At 55.3% G+C, this 17,660-nt stretch overlaps 1 protein-coding gene across 1 annotated transcript in view; it reads left to right on the top strand.

Annotated features, from left to right (window-relative positions):
* Positions 1 to 1,020: 1,020 nt before the first annotated feature.
* The window catches only part of LOC106888858 (LIM homeobox transcription factor 1-alpha-like), a 32,624-nt gene continuing 15,984 nt past the window's right edge, over positions 1,021 to 17,660 (top strand). The window contains exons 1-3 of the mRNA XM_014943366.1: positions 1,021 to 1,067; positions 2,716 to 2,831; positions 3,422 to 3,608. Coding sequence (XP_014798852.1) covers positions 2,756 to 2,831; positions 3,422 to 3,608 — 263 coding nt within the window. The 5' untranslated portion in view covers positions 1,021 to 1,067; positions 2,716 to 2,755. The remainder of the gene's footprint in view (positions 1,068 to 2,715; positions 2,832 to 3,421; positions 3,609 to 17,660) is intronic.

Below are 17,660 nucleotides of genomic sequence, written 5' to 3'. Positions count from 1 at the left end.
CCGGTACCTGTGGTGGATGTGTGTAAATCCCAGGCAGCGACATGCTGCTGCAGACCCCTTGGTGTTACACACTGAGTCCATCCCTCAGGCCTGGTCCTTCTGACTGAGCTGGGAGCTGTGCACAAGGGCTGCGAGGTAAGGCAGGCTCCAGACCCTTCCTGGCCTGGAGAGGAGGAGGAGGAGGAGGAAGAACAGCATGGGGTGACAATGTTTAGGGAGGAATGGGTCCCTCCTAGCTGTTCCTGCATCTCTGGTCAGACCAAAGCGGGTGTGCAGTCTGAGGATATTAGCAAGGTGCCTCCTAAAGGGCCAGAGCTCTTTAGCAGAGCTCTACCTCTGCTACCTCCCCTTGGGGCTGACTCTTGGCTGTGTAAGGAAAAAATCTATTGCTCTGCAGCTGGGGTGGGATGGGATAGGATGGCTGTGCTGGTTTGCACAGGGAGGAAGAGCAGCAGGCAGTGCCTGGAGCCCCTGGTCAGGCTGCAGTCTGTGCCGGGCTGGTGTCTTGGCAATGTGGCTCTGATAGGTCTGGCTACCTTAGAAACTTGGCTGGACCTGCTCAGAGACCTTCAGGAGAGACAAAGACGGAGGCATCGGAGCCCAGTGCGTCCCTGCTGCAGCTCAGCCTTCCTAGGTGTGAGGGATCAGAGCTGTGCAATGGTACCAAAGCTTTCCTGCTCAGGCTCCCAGTGCAGTTCTAATAACTAGGATACAGTGGAGCTGCCCCAGGACTCAGTTTCCCCATCCCATGGATGGGATGTTGGCAGGGTGGGGATCCACCCCTGCTAACCTGTGGCCTCTCTCTCCTTCCTATGAGCTCCCGAAGGACATGACCTTGGTCCCTGCATCACCCACGTCATCTGGGCGTGGGGAACACTTGGTGACGAGGATGCCCCATGGAGAGGCTAGGAGCACTCCTGCCCCCGGTGCCAAGGTCACCGGTGAACACAGGAGGTGAGGCCCCTCGGAAACCTCCCATCCTCTGCGAGTCTGCAGCTCTGCAGCCGTTTCTCCCCCACCAGCCGGAGAGAGGGGACCCAGCTCTCCTCCGTGCCCGGCCACAGCAGGTACGCGGCCCCGGTCCCGCTGCGGGTGGCTCCGGAGCTGCGGGACCCGTGAAACTCCCCAAAAAATAGCGAACGTATCCTCCGGGCAGGAGGGAAGCGGGAGAGCCGGGCGGGACGGGAAATCGCCGGTGCAGCGGGAAAGCTGCAAGTTTCGGCTTCCCCGGCCGGGCGGGATCTTCCCTCCGCGGATTTCCCCTCCCCGAAACCGATGCGGTTTTGGCGGAGCCGGAGCGGCGCTTCCCCGGGGCCGCCTCCGCCCGCGGCTCGGCGGGACCGGCGCCCGTAGCGGACCGGGCCCCGCTCTGCGCCACCGGGGCAGCTCTCCGGCTTTCGGCATTTTTTATTCTTTTTTTTTTTTTTTTAGTTCCCCCTCCCTCCCAGTACTCATTTTCCTTAAATACTCTGGAGCGGCGGGAGCGAGGCGCCCGGGGCGATGCGCAGCGCGGGGCACCGCATCCCGGCCGGGGACCGCATCCCTCCCCGGGCCGGGGCCGGGCTTCCCCCAAAAGACTCCCGGCCCGGGCTTCTCCTGGAAGGGGGAGCTGATTTCCAGCCGCTTTCACTACCGGGAGAGCCGTGGTGGCGGGGCACCACCCTCCACCTTTTTTTTTTTTTTTTAGTTCCCCCTCCCTCCCAGTACTCATTTTCCTTAAATACTCTGGAGCGGCGGGAGCGAGGCGCCCGGGGCGATGCGCAGCGCGGGGCACCGCATCCCGGCCGGGGACCGCATCCCTCCCCGGGCCGGGGCCGGGCTTCCCCCAAAAGACTCCCGGCCCGGGTTTCTCCTGGAAGGGGGAGCTGATTTCCAGCCGCTTTCACTACCGGGAGAGCCGTGGTGGCGGGGCACCCCCCTCCACCTTTTTTTTTTTTTCTTCTTTTTGGCTTGCTTTCTAATAAAAGAAGAGAAAAAAGCCAGGGAGCGGAGCGGTGCCGGGGCTGCCCCGGTGCCTCGCCGGGCGGCCCGGCCGTGCCCCCCCGGAGCCCGGGGAAAGCCGCCGTCCCCTCGAGGCGTGGCGGGGTCGGTGCCTGCAGCCAGGCAGGAGAGCGGGGAGGAAACTTATTTCGAGTTGGGTGGAGAGGGGAGGGCAGGGGGTGGGGGTCGGGCAGGGAGGTATCAGCTCCAGGAAATGTGCCTTGGCAGCAGCAGTCGGACGGGCGCTTCCCCGCAGGTCGGTGAGCTCCGCTCCGGAACCGTCCGGGACGCCGCGGTTCGTTCCCCACTTCGGGGAGACCGGCCCGGGGAAGGCGGGAGAAGCCGTAGGATCCCCCCGGAGCGGTGGCCGCGGACACCTTTCCCCCCCGGTTACCCGCGGGAAGGCACCGCCCGGGCCGCCCCAGGTAAGCGGCCGGGTCCCGCCGACGGCGGCCCCGTTTCTTCGCGTCCCGCTGCCGCCGGGCGCCCCATGGCTGCCCCCCCACCCCACGTCGGGGCTACGGGGCTGGTGAGACGCTGCGAACCCGCCCGGGGGCAGCGGTTGCGAAGCCGGAGCAGGGGGTCCGCGGGGGGTTTCACCCTCTCGGAGGGAGGGAAGAGGGCAGGAGAGGATCGGGGTGCCCCGGGAGCGGGCGGGCAGCCGGGGCGGGGAAGCCCCGACCGGGGGTGGCGGCGGCCGGGGCTGAGCGCGGCGTGTTGGGGCTGTGTTGGCAGGCGGGCGGCGCGGACCCCTCGCCCTGGCCGGTTCCCCACCATGCTGGACGGGCTGAAGATGGAAGAGAGTTTGCAGAGCGCCCTGGACCCCTCGGCTCCCTTCTCCTCCCTGCTGGGTAAGTCGGGGCACCCCGCTCGCCCTCCCGGGGACCCCCTCGAGGGTGGGCACGGCCGGGTGGGCCCCGAGCGATGGGCACGGGGCGGGTCGGGGGGCTCGGGGGCAGCTTCCCCCCGCTCGGTCCCGGTCTCAGCTCTGCCCGGCGCCGCTCCCTTCGCCCGGGGAGTGCCCGCGGCGCCCGCCTTTCCCGCTCCCGTTTCGTTCTGCGATTGCATTCAATTACGTGTGTGTATCCCCCCCCCACCCCCCGCCCCAGTTGCAACGGAGGCCTTTCCTTGGTATCGAACGAGAAATAATTTATTTTATTTTTTTTTTCTTCGTTTTAATATCGGTTTGAAACAATCGCCTGCTCTCCCAGCTGCGGCTCTGCCGCCGCCTTTCCAAGAGGAACGAAATTGGGGGCGGTGTTCCCCCCCCGGGACTCCCCTCAGGCACAGGTCCCCCCTGGATCCCGGAGCAGCGCCCCGCACACCCCCCGGCACCCCCCGAGCCACCGGAGGGGAAGGGAGCAGCGGGGTCCTCCGTCCATCCCTTGCCCCGTCTGTCTCCCCGTCCGCCTCTCCCTCCATCCCGCGTCCTTCCCCGCAGGCAGAGCCGCGACCCCCAAGTCGGTGTGCGAAGGGTGCCAGCGGGTCATTTCGGACCGGTTCCTGCTGCGCCTCAACGACAGCCTGTGGCATGAGCAGTGTGTCCAGTGCGTGTCCTGCAAGGAGCCCCTGCAGACCACCTGCTTCTATCGCGACAAGAAGCTCTACTGCAAGCTGGATTACGAGAAGTAAGTGTGCCCCGCTCAGCCCCCCTCCCCTCGCTCCGCTCCCACCGCCTGCAAAGCCCCAGCCAAAAATGTTTTGGGGTCCCCCTGCAGCTCCCTGCTTCCCCTGCCCGCTGTGTCCCGAGAGGTGTCAGCCTTAGGGTGCTGTGTGGCCAGTTGTGCTTCTCCCCCGCAGCCTCCTTGCACCCCCCGCTTCTCTCTTTTTTTTCGAGGTGTTTCGTTGTGCTTGCTTTGTGCTTTGGGAATTTAGGAGCCTTTTGTTAGGAGCCTGTGAGACCCCCCGGTAAGGCCAGGGTTGTGGAGGGATGGGGCAAAGCGTTTTCCAGTCTCCTCTGGCTTTATTTTCCTACTGAGCCTCTGCGGGAGGAAAATTACATCCTCCCTGACCCGAGTTTTGGGGTCCCCCTGCAGCTCCCTGCTTCCCCTGCCCGCTGTGTCCCGAGAGGTGTCAGCCTTAGGGTGCTGTGTGGCCAGTTGTGCTTCTCCCCCGCAGCCTCCTTGCACCCCCCGCTTCTCTCTTTTTTTTCGAGGTGTTTCGTTGTGCTTGCTTTGTGCTTTGGGAATTTAGGAGCCTTTTGTTAGGAGCCTGTGAGACCCCCCGGTAAGGCCAGGGTTGTGGAGGGATGGGGCAAAGCGTTTTCCTGTCTCCTCTGGCTTTATTTTCCTACTGAGCCTCTGCGGGAGGAAAATTACATCCTCCCTGACCCGATCCTGGATGGGGCTATTTTCCTAATATCCTCCCAGGCAGTGCCGTGCTATTGCTCCCCTATGGGCAGGTGGGGAAACTGAGACACTCGGGGGGGACAAGGAAAGGCCCCGCTGAATTCAGAGTGTTTGCTCTCACGTACTAGAGGCTTTGCCCACGTCTGGGGCTGGGATGGAGCAGGAAATTGGATGTAGGAGGTTAAAGCTTCCAGCCTCAACACTTCCCCTTTGGCAAGTGTGGGGCTGGGGGGGGAGAAAGAAAGATGATGAGAAAATTATTTTTCTTTTTTTTAAGTGAAAAACCTTTCCATTGGGAATGGGGAGAAGGCTGTGGAGTCTTTCATCTCCTGCAGCTGCTTTCGTTTTTTCCTGCTCATCTCGCTCTTGCCGTCGCTGCCGAACGCCGTTCCCTGGCCGGGTTTCGGAGCCGTTTAAATTTGTGTTGCCTCCGGGCTGGTGGTTTCTTGAGGAGGGTGTAGATGTGGGGGCTGGATCCCTCGCTATGGCGATGCTGGAGCCCTGTGATTTAATTCCCAGGTTGCTGTTTTATGAGAAAACTGTCGTCGGCACCGTTCTCATCCCTGGCCTTCGGCGCGTCGGCGAGCGTGCCGGGGGCTAGCTCTGCTCCAGGCCTTTTAAAAGTTTTTTTTTGGTTTTTTTTTTGTTTTTTTTTTTTCTTTAAATCCCGTATTGTGGGTCTGAGTTTAATCACTATGGATACAAGGCAAATTGAAAGCAGAATTTGTGCGCGTGACCTTGTTTTCAAATGTTTACGAAAGAGCGGAAGAATTAGCTGCTGCGAGAGGGGAGGCAGCCGCGTTACGGGATATTTTTTAGGCAAAAATTTGCTGAAATTGGGTGTGCTGCTTGTTTGTCTATAGAAATTTTAATAGTGGTTCCCATACGTTTCGAATACAATTTGATTCGCGTTTCCTACTTTATCAGCGCCTTCGCTCGGAGCATTAAGGGGAAATTTGGGTGATTATTACTGCAGAAATGCCTTTCCAGCTCGTAGCACACGTGGGTTTTACTCTCTGCGTGTTCAGCTGCGGCTTCCGAGTGCTGGAAGCCGGCTCCAACCTGAAACCTTCCTCCCGTGTCTCTTGGCCGTGAAAGGAATCGGTGCCGCAGTTGGCTTCTTGCCGTGCCCGTCTCGCTGTCGGGATGGACAAGGATGATTGTGGAAAAAAAAAAAATAATAATAATATCACAAATATTTCCTAGGCTCTAGTGGTGGCGGGGTTTATCCTGGTTATTTTCCGGCTGCGTTTGGGTCGGGAACTTTTATTTGAGCCGGGGAGCGGGCTCTGTGGTGGGAAGTTTCCCGGAGGTGGGATGGTTTTAGCTCTGAATCGCTGCTGGCCTCTTCCCCTCTGCTCCCCTCTGCCCCTTGCTCTCACATTGTTGTCACCTTGAATTTATTTATTTACCTTTTTGGGGGGTTTTTTGGGGGTTTTTTTTGGCACGGGGTTGCCAGTCTGTGTTCCCTCTTCCTCCGTCCCCCCGGTGGGGCTCTCTGCCGTGCCGGCAGCGCGGCTCCTTACCTGGGGACAGCAAGGATACCAGGCACAGTCCCGAAGAGCCGAGATTTACATATGACTCCGTATTTAACAAAAAAAACCCTCTTTCTTTGCCCAAACTCCCCCTCCTGTCTTTGGGCTGAGCCCTTTCCCCAGGCCTGAGAGCAGGAGGTGCTGATGCCGGGGCTTTCGGCGCGACACAGGCAGGGGAAGAGCCGCTGCGCTCGCCAGAATGGGGAAAAAAAAAAAAAAAAAAATAATAATATCACAAATATTTCCTAGGCTCTAGTGGTGGCAGGGTTTATCCTGGTTATTTTCCGGCTGCGTTTGGGTCGGGAACTTTTACTTGAGCTGGGGAGCGGGCTCTGTGGTGGGAAGTTTCCCGGAGGTGGGATGGTTTTAGCTCTGAATCGCTGCTGGCCTCTTCCCCTCTGCTCCCCTCTGCCCCTTGCTCTCACATTGTTGTCGCCTTGAATTTATTTATTTACCTTTTTGGGGGGTTTTTTGGGGGTTTTTTTGGCACGGGGTTGCCAGTCTGTGTTCCCTCTTCCTCCGTCCCCCCGGTGGGGCTCTCTGCCGTGCCGGCAGCGCGGCTCCTTACCTGGGGACAGCAAGGATACCAGGCACAGTCCCGAAGAGCCGAGATTTACATATGACTCCGTATTTAACAAAAAAAACCCTCTTTCTTTGCCCAAACTCCCCCTCCTGTCTTTGGGCTGAGCCCTTTCCCCAGGCCTGAGAGCAGGAGGTGCTGATGCCGGGGCTTTCGGCGCGACACAGGCAGGGGAAGAGCCGCTGCGCTCGCACCAGGCTAATTACTTTGAGCCGAGAGCCGGTTGATTATCGCGGGCGACTGACGCCGCGGTGCGCGGCGCGATGCTGGGAATCCCCCCGGCACCGGGGTCGGTCACGCCAGCGGAGCCGGGCTCCGGGGGCCGTTCCATGGTGTGAAACCCTGGTGTCGGGGAATCAGTCTGGATCCTACCTGCCAGTTGTGGTATCGGTGGTTTTGGGTGTTGTTTTCCTTTTGTATTTTTTTTTTTCCCTTATTTATTTATTTATTTATTTATTTTAATCAAAAGGGATTTCTCTCCTCGATGGTGACTGTTGGGATGTTTTACCAGAGATGAGTAGGCACAGTATTTTCTGACACGTATCTTGGCTCTGGTTATAACAAGGCTGTAGAGGGTTAATGACAGAGTGCGAGAAGGCAGAGTTATGCCTTTAGTTATAAATACACCCGTGGAAAGTGTTACGTACGGTTTTAAGCGAGCATCTGACTTGCCGGACTCTAGAAATTGAGGAATCTGTTTATTAAAACAGATGGTTTACGTTTCTTTGTCTTTCATAAAGAGGAAGACCTTGGGAGAGGACCTGGAGAGGGACGCATTGAAGAGCGGGGATGTCAGGCCAGGTGGTGGCATCTCTTTGGGGTGCTGGGGACCCATGGATGGTTCGGATGGCGATGCCGGCTGGGGGGTCACTCTTGGGCTGGATTCCCCCACTGCTGGCTCCTGGGGAGGGACTGCTCGAGCCCGTGCCCCTGGGACGGCGTCTATTTGGGGCAGAGGACGTTCGTTACAGAACATCCTGAATCCCGCGGCAGCCCCCGGCGCTTGTCCAAACCTGATAAGTCTCAACTATGACAAGGTTCAGGCTGCTCCCTGGCCGGCTCCCCGACTGGAGGGACGCACCCCTGGCTGTGGGGCCCCCGCCTTGGTGACCAGGGGGATGGACTTTTGTGGTGGCAGATTTGGGGGGGTGCGGGAGGGCAGTGTTAAACCTGGCCGTCAATGGGGAAGGCTGCTGGAAGAGATGTGGGGCCCCCTCCTTGGTGACCAGGGGGATGGACTTTTGTGGTGGCAGATTTGGGAGGGTGCGGGAGGGCAATGTTAAACCTGGCCGTCAATGGGGAAGGGTGCTGGAAGCGGTGGGAAGAGCGAAGCTTGTGAAGGGGGTTGTCCAGGGGGCAGAAAATCCACATGAGGATGGGAATGGCTCACCCAGAGGTGGGGTGGGATCTGCGCTGGCAATGCCAGGCGAGAAAAATACACCTTGTCCCCATCTCTGCCACCCCCTTGCCTCACTCTGTCCTCCCGCTCACCCAGAGGTGTTTCACGGTGGGCTTGCAGGGGGCAAGCAGAACCAGCCACCGTAGGGAGAACCTGGAGCCGTGGGGATGTCACATCTGAAAGCCCCACCGTGGGTGATGCTGGTGGTGCGCGGCAACCCCACCGGCCGGTTCTGGGGGCGCCGGCAGCGGTGCGGTCGTGACGGGGGGCGCAGCTGGGGAGCGTGGCGACGGCGGGACGGCTTGGCACATCCCCAGCCCCGGCGCAGAGCCCCGGCCCCAGCCCCGGCTGGCAGGAGCAGATGGCCAGCACATCTCGGAGCAGGCCTGGCATGTGGGCGCCGGCAGCGGAGGGGCGGCCGCGGCCCCCGAGCCACCGCCGCCGTGCCGGGCTCCCCGGCCGAGGGAGGCAGTTGTGTGATGCTCGTCCTGTCTTCGCACGGCTGGACGGCTCTGTGCCGTTGCCAGCTTTTTGCACCGTCGTTGCAAAGCTCTTCTGCTTGGCTCTGAAATCCCCTGCTCCCGGAGTCATGGGGTTGTGTGGGTGCCTCCTCCTCCTCCTCCGTGAATTAGAACAAGGAGGCTCATCTGGCTGTAAAGGGAAAAAAAAAAAAATATATATATCCTTGCAAGCTCTGAAGGCACACACAAAAGAAAACGTGTGTGAAGAAACCCATCGGTGTTGGGTTTTAAAATCACACCCAGCATCTCTGTGATGCTGGTGAGGGATCTGTGAGGGATGCTCTGTGATCCCTCTGTGTGAGGGATGAGCCTGAGCCCCCAGCAGTGTGGTCCCAGCAGACCACAGCTGGCTCTGCCCATGGGGAAGGTGGGATCTGCCCAGCTTGGGGCAGCGCAGCCTCCTCTCGCCTGCTGGAAGCTCGTCTGGCAGCTGCTGCTGCCGGAGATGAGAGACGGGCAGAGGTTTGAAGCGTGTTTGTCTTGCTTAACGTGGGGTAATGAATGTGATTGTGTGATTAGCTGCAAACTGTGGCACTGCTTCCCCAGCCTGAGAGGGTGGCAAGGGGCATAATCCCAAATGGATTGAATGAATAAGATGATGCTGATGCTGAATGCTTTAGGGCAGCCTGGTTGCACCAGCCGGAGACTTTCTATGGTCTGGGGAGTTTGTGCTGGCCTTTGTCTTCTCTTGCCTGGTGAAATGGGACTTTTTGCTCCTCTTGTGGCTGATGGGAGAGAATGGTCCCTTCAGAGATCCGTGGGTGAGCATAGCTACTGTGCAGCATGTCCTCTGGGAGGTCATTTTCCTTTCTTGTAGGGGATCCTATGGAGATGACAGTGCTAACGTGCGTTTCTCCAACTGTCCAGGGACTGGGGACAGTTGGGCTGGCCTGGATGAGGTAGCAGAATACGTGGCAGCTGGTCCCTCTTGCTGGTCTTTCTTTTCCCATCTCTCAACCTTTTCTTCTAGTGCTTCCATCCTTCTTGCCTTCTCTCTATCCCCACCTAGCACCTCATCTCCTGTAGCATCATCCCTCTTTCCCACAGCTCTTGAAGGAAACGTGCCGAGTCCTTGCGGGATGGGATGTGTGGCTCTGGGGCTGCTGAACCTGGTCTCATCCCCACCAGAGGTTTGGTGGTGGGTACCACCGGGCTGGGACCAGGTGCCAGTCCTTTGTTTTCTGTTATTAAATGGCCTTGTTGTGCGGGTGGTGGGGGGAAAGCGGGGAAGTAGTGGGATGCAGCAATGAGAGGGGTGCTACGGAGACCACTGTGGGATCTGTGCTGGCAATGCCAGGCAAGAAAAATACACCTTGTCCCCGTCTCTGCCTCCCCCTTGCCCCACTGCGTCCTCCTGCTTGTGGGGCTCCCCCTTTCCAAAGGGGGCAGAGATTTGGTGTCTCGCCCCTTCTCTCTACCCTTCCTTAGATTTGTGTCTTAAAATTAGTGGTTTTTGGAAAGGTCTGGAAGGAAGCAACATTTGGCATCCTGAGAGCAAGGCAGCTGAATATACTCATCATCTGTCCCTCTATGATGGGGACAGGGGTGGCTTTGGGATCACCCTTTCTCCTGCTCCTGGCAATGGGACACTGGAGGCTGCTGGTCGGTGCCGGCAGAGCCAGGACCTGAGCATCCTTGGGACTCTCCATGGTTTCTGCCATCTTATTTCAGACCTACAGTGATTTTTTTAAATTTATTTTCCTTTTTATCTCTCTTTCTCTCCCCCCATGGCACAGCGCTCCCTGATCAGCCCCTGACAGGGTGCTTGGAGCTGGGGGAACCACTTTGGATCTTTGCAATCCTGATAAAGGCGCCAAAAAGGAATGGGCTGGGAGAAGAAAGGGGGGTTTGTTTCAGTTTGATGAGAATTTTGTCTCCACCAGCTGGAGAGACAGCTGGGGTCCTCTCCTGCCCCGGCTCGCCAGCCCTCGCCTCGCCGGTTCTTCACCTGCTCGCAGCCGCCAGGCACGGGGAGGGATTTGCCGAGCCGTGGATTTAGGAGAGCCCACAGTTTGGTTTCTTGCTTGGTCCTTCCTTGGGGGGCTTTCCAGCAGGGTCTAAACCCCATGCTGCAGTCATCCCCAGCCGGTTTCACAGAGGCTGGTGGTCACACCGAAGGCTGGCTGGTGTGTGGGCAGGATTTGCTGTGCCAGCTGCCCCCATCCCTGCTGGCAGCAGTGGGGTGGCCTCAACATACCCAAACCCACAGCAATTTCTGACTCTGCTCCTGCACACTCGCCCCAGGATGCGGCCAAGGGGACTCCAAAGCACCCTCTGCCTTGGGAGGGGGAGAAAGGAGACTTTGGAAGGGGGTGAGGGTTGGTCTGCTCTTCTGCTCACAGGGGTGCAAGTCCTGCTTCTGGCTGAGGAGGGGGAAAACCCAACAGTTTAAATGAGGTTTGGGTCTGGATTCATGATTCCCAAATTTTGGTGAACCCTGCGGTGTGCAGCCAAGGAAGGGTTCTCAATACATCCCATGTCCCCGATATTTTTATTCCCAAGATGTTCTTTGTCCCTTTATGCTCCATTTTGTCTCTGGCTTGTGCCCTCTGCAAACATGGGGAGCAGACACTGACACTGACATGGGAACGGGGGGCCGGGGCTGGAGGACTGTGCTTCTGCCTGTGATTTAATAAAGCGTCTCCTCTGTAATAGGAGTAAAGAACAGCTTTAAAGCAGGGAGGAAATATTTGGATTTTATTAGGGTGAGATACTGGGGTTGACCCAAAGTAATATTATTTTTTTCCATGAATGTGTTTTCATGAGAAATTTGAATTTCTGTATATTTGTAAAAGATTCCAGAAGGTAGAGGAAGGGGGGCCTAATTGGTTGCTCCCTGACATGGCAAACACTGAGCAGACCTGTGTGAAAGCCTATGGCCACGGTATGCTAGCCTGTACCTTTGATTTTGTTCCTCAACTCTTTTAACCTGAAAGGAATCCTTCTTGGGCAGAAGGAAGCCACCTGGTCCCTGGTTATCTTCTCCTGGTGCTGTTGGTCCTCAGGGGCAATGGATGCACCTGGATTGTCTCGTGTGTTTCTGTGAAACCAGCAGGCATCTCATTGCAGCTCTTTCTGAGGTTTGGTGTGGGTTTTGTTTGGTGGGTTTTGTTGTTGTTTTGGGGGTTTTTTTTTGTTTGTTTCTTTTTGGTTTTTTTTTAAGATCGTCTCCTGGTGCTGTTGGTCCTCAGGGGCAATGGATGCACCCGGATTGTCTTGCGTGTTTCTGTGAAACCAGCAGGCATCTCATTGCAGCTCTTTCTGAGGTTTGGTGTGGGTTTTGTTTGGTGGGTTTTGTTGTTGTTTTGGGGGTTTTTTTTTGTTTGTTTCTTTTTGGTTTTTTTTTAAGATCGTCAAACCTTGGTTGCCCAGGAGAGGAGTTCTGGAATCCCTGCCTTCCCACCCCAAATATTTACAGAAAGCCAGATCCCAAAGCTTTTGCAAAAGGCATGGGGCAGGCGGAGCTTCTTGGGCAGAAGGAAGCCACCTGGTCCCTGGTTATCTTCTCCTGGTGCTGTTGGTCCTCAGGGGCAATGGATGCACCCGGATTGTCTTGCGTGTTTCTGTGAAACCAGCAGGCATCTCATTGCAGCTCTTTCTGAGGTTTGGTGTGGGTTTTGTTGTTGTTTTGGGGGGTTTTTTGTTTGTTTTTTTTTGGTTTTTTTTTTAAGATCATCAAACCTTGGTTGCCCAGGAGAGTTCTGTAATCCCTGGCTTCCCACCCCAAATATTTACAGACAGCCAGATCCCAAAGCTTTTGCAAAAGGCATGGGGCAGGCGGAGCAGTGCCGTGCCAGGGCTGTGCTGGCAGCAGGGGCACAGCGTCGGGCTGGTGGCACCAGTCTCTGCTTATCTGGGGGTCTTTGTATCTTCTTGCTTATCTTTTTTGCTGGGAGCTCATTAATGGAAGACCAATTTTTTCAGTTTATCATGGATAATGTCAGGTGCTCCGTGTTTTGTATGCTGGCTATCTGAAAATGGTATTTTCTCCCACAAAGGTTGGATGTTTCAGGAGGGTGGCGTGTGCGTTTCTCAATGCAGGGCTGAAATCATGTTGTGTTCATTGCAAACTATTTATTTTCTCATACTGCACTGTGTGCTTGCATGCACCTACTTGCTTTCAGTAGAGGCTGAGCGTTTCCCACACCCGCGTTTCTCAATGCAGGGCTGAAATCATGTTATGTTCATTGCAAACTATTTATTTTCTCATTTTGCACTGTGTGCTTGCGTGCACCTACCTGCTTGCAGTAGAGGCTGAGCATTTCCCACACCTGCAGATAGGATCCTGTGGTTGGATTCAGGTCTCCTGCAGTCGGTGCCTGGTTTGACTAGGATGGGCCACGGTTGCACGTAGGGAAAAGAGCTGAGACTTGGCTCCTTCACCCGTGAAATGGAGCTGGAAATGTGGATATAACTAAAAAAGGCTTCATTCATCATTGCAAGCTTTGAGAATCTTGCTGAGGTAGTTTAAAGTCTGGGCATGAATTTTCAGTCTCTTCCCAGATTTGCCTAATTTTTGTCATGCTTGCCTTTGTGTATTTCCACCTCGGGCTACCTTTGACAAAAAGGTGACCCTGGGAGGTTGTGCTGCAGAGATACCAGCTTCTCCCAGGTGTTGTTTAAGGAGAATCACTCTCCTCTGTATCCCAGCACATCCTGGCAGGCAGCGATGCTTCCCCTCATCTGACAGTGGCCAGGGCTCCGTGGCCACAGACAAAAGGTTCTCCCTGCGCCGAGCCATCCTGCTCTTCCTTTAGGAAATACCTCGAAGGGCAGAGCATGCTGGAGGAGGCTTCCTCAGCTGGTACTCATGCTTGGCAAGCCCCTCAGGGCTCAGCATTGATCCTTTCCAGCTATCCCCCCTATCACCATCCTCCGTATATTGTCTCTCGCCGCTCTCCTTCCCTTGTAGCCTTCGTTTCCTAACGCTGCTCTTGGGGAGAGCTTTCTGTCCTTGACAGCGGAACAAATCCCTTTTCACGCGACCATCACTCCTCGGCCCATTGTCCTCCTCCCCTGCTGCCACCGTGCAAAATCTCCCCCCCGGTACCTCTGTTCCTCTGGAATGATAACCACCCTCGCGGTGGGGCGGCCAGCCCCCAAAATCCCTCTGAGCAAGGTCCCCTGCCCTGCAAGGGAGCCAAGTGGGATCTTAAACACACAAAAAGAGGCAAGGACGATTCCCAGAGAAAAGGTTTGTTTAGGACCGTTTGGATGTGTTTCATCTCTCTGGGGCGTGTGTATCCTCTCCTCTGGTTTTGTGCTGCGGAGCTCCTTGGGTGGACCTGGAGCCTGCGTGTGCCGAGGGGTCTTTCTTCCCTGCCTAGGGCCAAAGGAACCACGTTATAAGTTGATTTTTCACTGCATAGCATCACCCAAAGCGGTTAAGCAGGAAGAGGGAGGCGGCTATTTTCTCTTTGCTATTGAAAGCTCAGGGAAGCATTTGGCAGGAAAAAATTGGAAAGGGGGGAGAAATAGGTTAAGGGACCTGAAGACAGTTCTCAGCTGCAGCGATTTTTTATTCGAAAGAGTCGGTATTGCCATTTTTCCCCTCAAGTTCCTACCATCGTAAAAACATAGAGATACTTTGGTTGTCAAAATTTCTGGCATTTGCCAGCTCTGTTAAGTCTTTATTCCTGGAAAACAGTGTTTTATTTATGCAAAATGTTGCTAACCTCTGCAGTAATGTGTCTAAACAGGAGGAGGGAAAAGCAACATGGCAAATGTTCACAATTACCTCCATAGGGGTGATTTTGATGCCGTTGAATGAATAAATTCGTGGGTGCTCATAGTGGAGATGGACGTTTGTCTCAGCACACCCAGTGACTTCTGTGTGAAGCCCAGATTGGGGCTACAATGCACTTCTGGGGCATCTTTTCCATTGCTGATCTTAGAGGGGACCCTCCAGGCAACAGGAGAGGAGGGAATGGCAGCTGTGCTGCATGTGCATCGGGTGTGCAGGACCCCAGCCCTGTGCTGGGTGTTAGGGATGGGGCAGCAGTCTCCTCTCTGCTTGAAGACCACTTTCTGTAGGCTACTGCAAGGGTTGAAGAGGAGGAAGAGGCTGCTCTGGAGCATATGGTTCAGCCAAGCCAAGGTCTGAATTGCACAATGGAGATGCTGAACTCCAGGTTCTTGGCTGCAGGGAAAGCTGAGAGCGCCTTGCTCACCCAAACCAAGTCCGTGAGCCCAACCATCCTCTTGGCTTGGGCACCTGTGGTCTCCAGTGTGGTGGGATGGCTCAGGGTCATGTGTCTTGAGCCTCACTTGTGCCAAATGGGTGGTCCGTTGGGTTAGTGATGAAGAACTGAATTACTGAATTATGTATATCTCGGCATCTCCGCTGCTGGGCAGAGAGCTGGAGTGGTATTGAGCAGATCCTTTTAAACAGCAATGTGGACGTGGGAGCTTGGTTAGGAAAGCCATTAAGTGTTTGAATCTTCTTGATGCCTGCCCAGGTGAATGTTGCTCCTTCCTTCTGCATCCATAATTATGAAAGCCTGAAAGAGCAACCTCAACAGACTGGCTTAAAAGTTTAATGAAGCTTAAAGTCTTATAGGTTGAGCTTTTGAGTCCAAGCTCGTTTCAGCTCTGGCCCTAGGAAGGAGGGTTGACCAGAAAGGAGGAGAGGCTTCCTGCATGCATTACCTCGAGGTCATTAAAATGTTGATGGGAGGACATATTGATGGGAGGTTCTGTTATGGAGATGAATTAGGAGAAAGTAATGGGTGAAGACATCCGAAATAGGTGAAGAGCCCTGCACGGGGAAAGTAGGTCCAAGAGAGGTGTGTATCCTTGGAAGGGGGAAGGTTGCTCATGGCTGGGATAAGATTTTCTGGCCCCTGCTGTGCAAGATGCGTGTGTGACGGACGCCCTCTGCTCTGCAGCACTGATGGATGGGTGCCAGGGTGCAGCAGGATCCGGGGAGCTCACCTGCTCTGCCTGGTGTAACACACTTCTCGCAGCGCCCACCAGAGATGCTCCAGGCTGGGGAAGGTTGCTGGCCTGCCCACACTGGCAGGTCTTTGACTTGGGTCCTAACAAGAACCAAAGTGTCTGTGCCCATGGTAGGGTCTTTACAGGACTTTCCCCCACAGCACTAAACTAATCTTTGCACCTTTTTTTGGTGGGCTGAGACATGGAGCTGAGACCCCGAGGAGTTGGCCAGTGGCGGGGCTGGAGAAGAAATGCTCTCTCCCCAGATGACCTGCATTGTGGATCTCTGCTGGATCCCATTTTTAGTTTTGTGGTAAGGGTTTGCAGTGGGAACTACCTCTGGCAGGGTACTCTGGGGCTTCTGCCTGCTCTCAGTGCTCTGCCTTTCTCCTCCTTTCACCTCATGGTGAAACTGCAGCTCTTTTGTGGCTGGAGTGAAGATGGAAGAAACGTGGTCAATGCTTTGATGCTGAGGGTACATAATGGTGACACAGCTGGCTTCATGGGACCATTTCTTCATGCCCAAACAAGTTCAGAGACACTGATGCCACCCATTCTTATCCAGGCAGGGTGACATGAAGTGATGAATCTGGCTGCTAAACCAGAGCGCCAGATCCACTCTGCTCTGCTGGGATGGCTCATCTCCATCCTCCAAAAAAAGTGCAGTTTCACTGCCAATAATGTCTTTATGCTATTTCAAGCTGCATAACAAAAATCCCAGGAACTCCCTGAATCCTTGGCTTTCAAAGTACATATACCCCCACCTTGAACTAATTTATTTCTCCTGTTTCAGGCAGTTCTGCCTCCAAACATCAGCCTTGGTCCTTCCCTCCCCAGCCTGATGCCTGCAGAGCACCATTCTCACACAGGGCAGCCACTGGCCTCACCTCAGGGCGATGCTTTGCAGGTTTCCTTAGTCGGCCACGGAAACTCATAGGGCACATCATGGGCGAAAGGTGCTAATGAAATGATAAACCAAATCTTCATCTCCCCCTTTAGTGCTTTTACACTGGAAAACTGCAGCAAAACTCAACCAACAACGCATCCTGCCGAAGCTGCTTGGTTTTTTTCCATAAGGATTAGTGGTTCAAGAGCGGGGATTTTCAAACTGACAAGCCCTTGGCAGAGAAATAATTATAGGCTTTTTATGCTTTGTGTTTCCTAAGTAGTTCTAAATGACTTTTTCCCTTGGGGCATTTTTTTTTAAGTCCACAAAAAGGGGAGAAAAAAATGTGTATTTCTTCAGTGTCCTTGAAAATATGCAAGATGTTTGTGGACACCATTCAAGTTTCAGCTATAAGATTTTTTTGCCTGTGTTTGTTTGCTTTAATCACGTCCAATCAACCGAAGTTTCTTGGCTGGTGATGCTTCAGAAATGGATCTTAGAAATGAGAGATGGAGGGAGATAGATGTGATCACTTCTCAGCCATCTCAGGAATGCGGGTTTTGCCTCTGCAGTATATTCCCCGGGGGTTTTACCCCGCTCCTTGCTGTAAGAGAAGATTTCTGGGGCTAGCAGAGCTGGTTTTCCCCGTCAATATCCATTATTTGCTTCTACTGGGTTGCTGCGCATCCTGCTGGGAAACCTTGCCCCTGCCCCTGTTGCCAGCATCCCACTGCAACTCCGGGGGGCTGCGGAGCCCAGTGGGTCTCACCCAGCTCTGTCATCTGCTGGGTCCTTTCCTCACCTGCACCTCCATCCTAACAGCTTTGGCCAGCCTTTTTAATTTTAAAAAAGGCAGCGTGATGTGAAAAAAACCACCCGGGGGTGGTTGGGGTCAGCTCCAAGGTGCCTTCCATCCCCAGCAAAATTCACTCCCGGTGCCTGTGCAAGACCTTAACACGGTACCCAAATTTTCTGAGCACACCTGCCATCTCCCTGTCGCAGCATGTTTCGCCGTGGCTTGGTCCCAGCCTGGAGCTGTTTGCTCTATACTTTTTTTCCATGCCCCCTGGAGGATGCTGTTCCCGAATCCAGGCTATCCCGTGACTGATTGAGGGAGTATCCATCCCTCCCTGATGCTAAATGCTGCTCGCGCTGTAAGGGGGGGACTTGGGGGAGGGCTCTGCTGGCATTTACACTCACTGCAATATAAAAGGGCAGCGCTGGGGCCTGGAGGGGCCACTTTATTGCATCGGCTGTCAGGGCAGCGCTGGGGTGCTCCCCTGGGATTACCAGTGCAATATTCCCGCTGTTGGCAAGGAGAGGGGGCCAGGCTGCTGTTAATAACGGCGTTGCTCTACCTTGCCTTTATTAAGTGAGGGAAGCCTCTGTTCCTTGTGCCCCAGGCGTGTCTGGGTCCAGGCTTCGTAGTGAGAGGGAGGGGGGGGGGGGGCTGGGGGGATGGTGTTTGAAGTAAT

The sequence above is a fragment of the Calidris pugnax genome, unplaced genomic scaffold (genome assembly GCF_001431845.1).
Source record: "Calidris pugnax isolate Ruff unplaced genomic scaffold, ASM143184v1 scaffold63, whole genome shotgun sequence".
Lineage (NCBI taxonomy): Eukaryota > Metazoa > Chordata > Aves > Charadriiformes > Scolopacidae > Calidris > Calidris pugnax.
The sequence above is the reverse complement of the archived record's forward strand: the minus strand, read 5'-3'. Positions and strand labels throughout refer to the sequence as shown.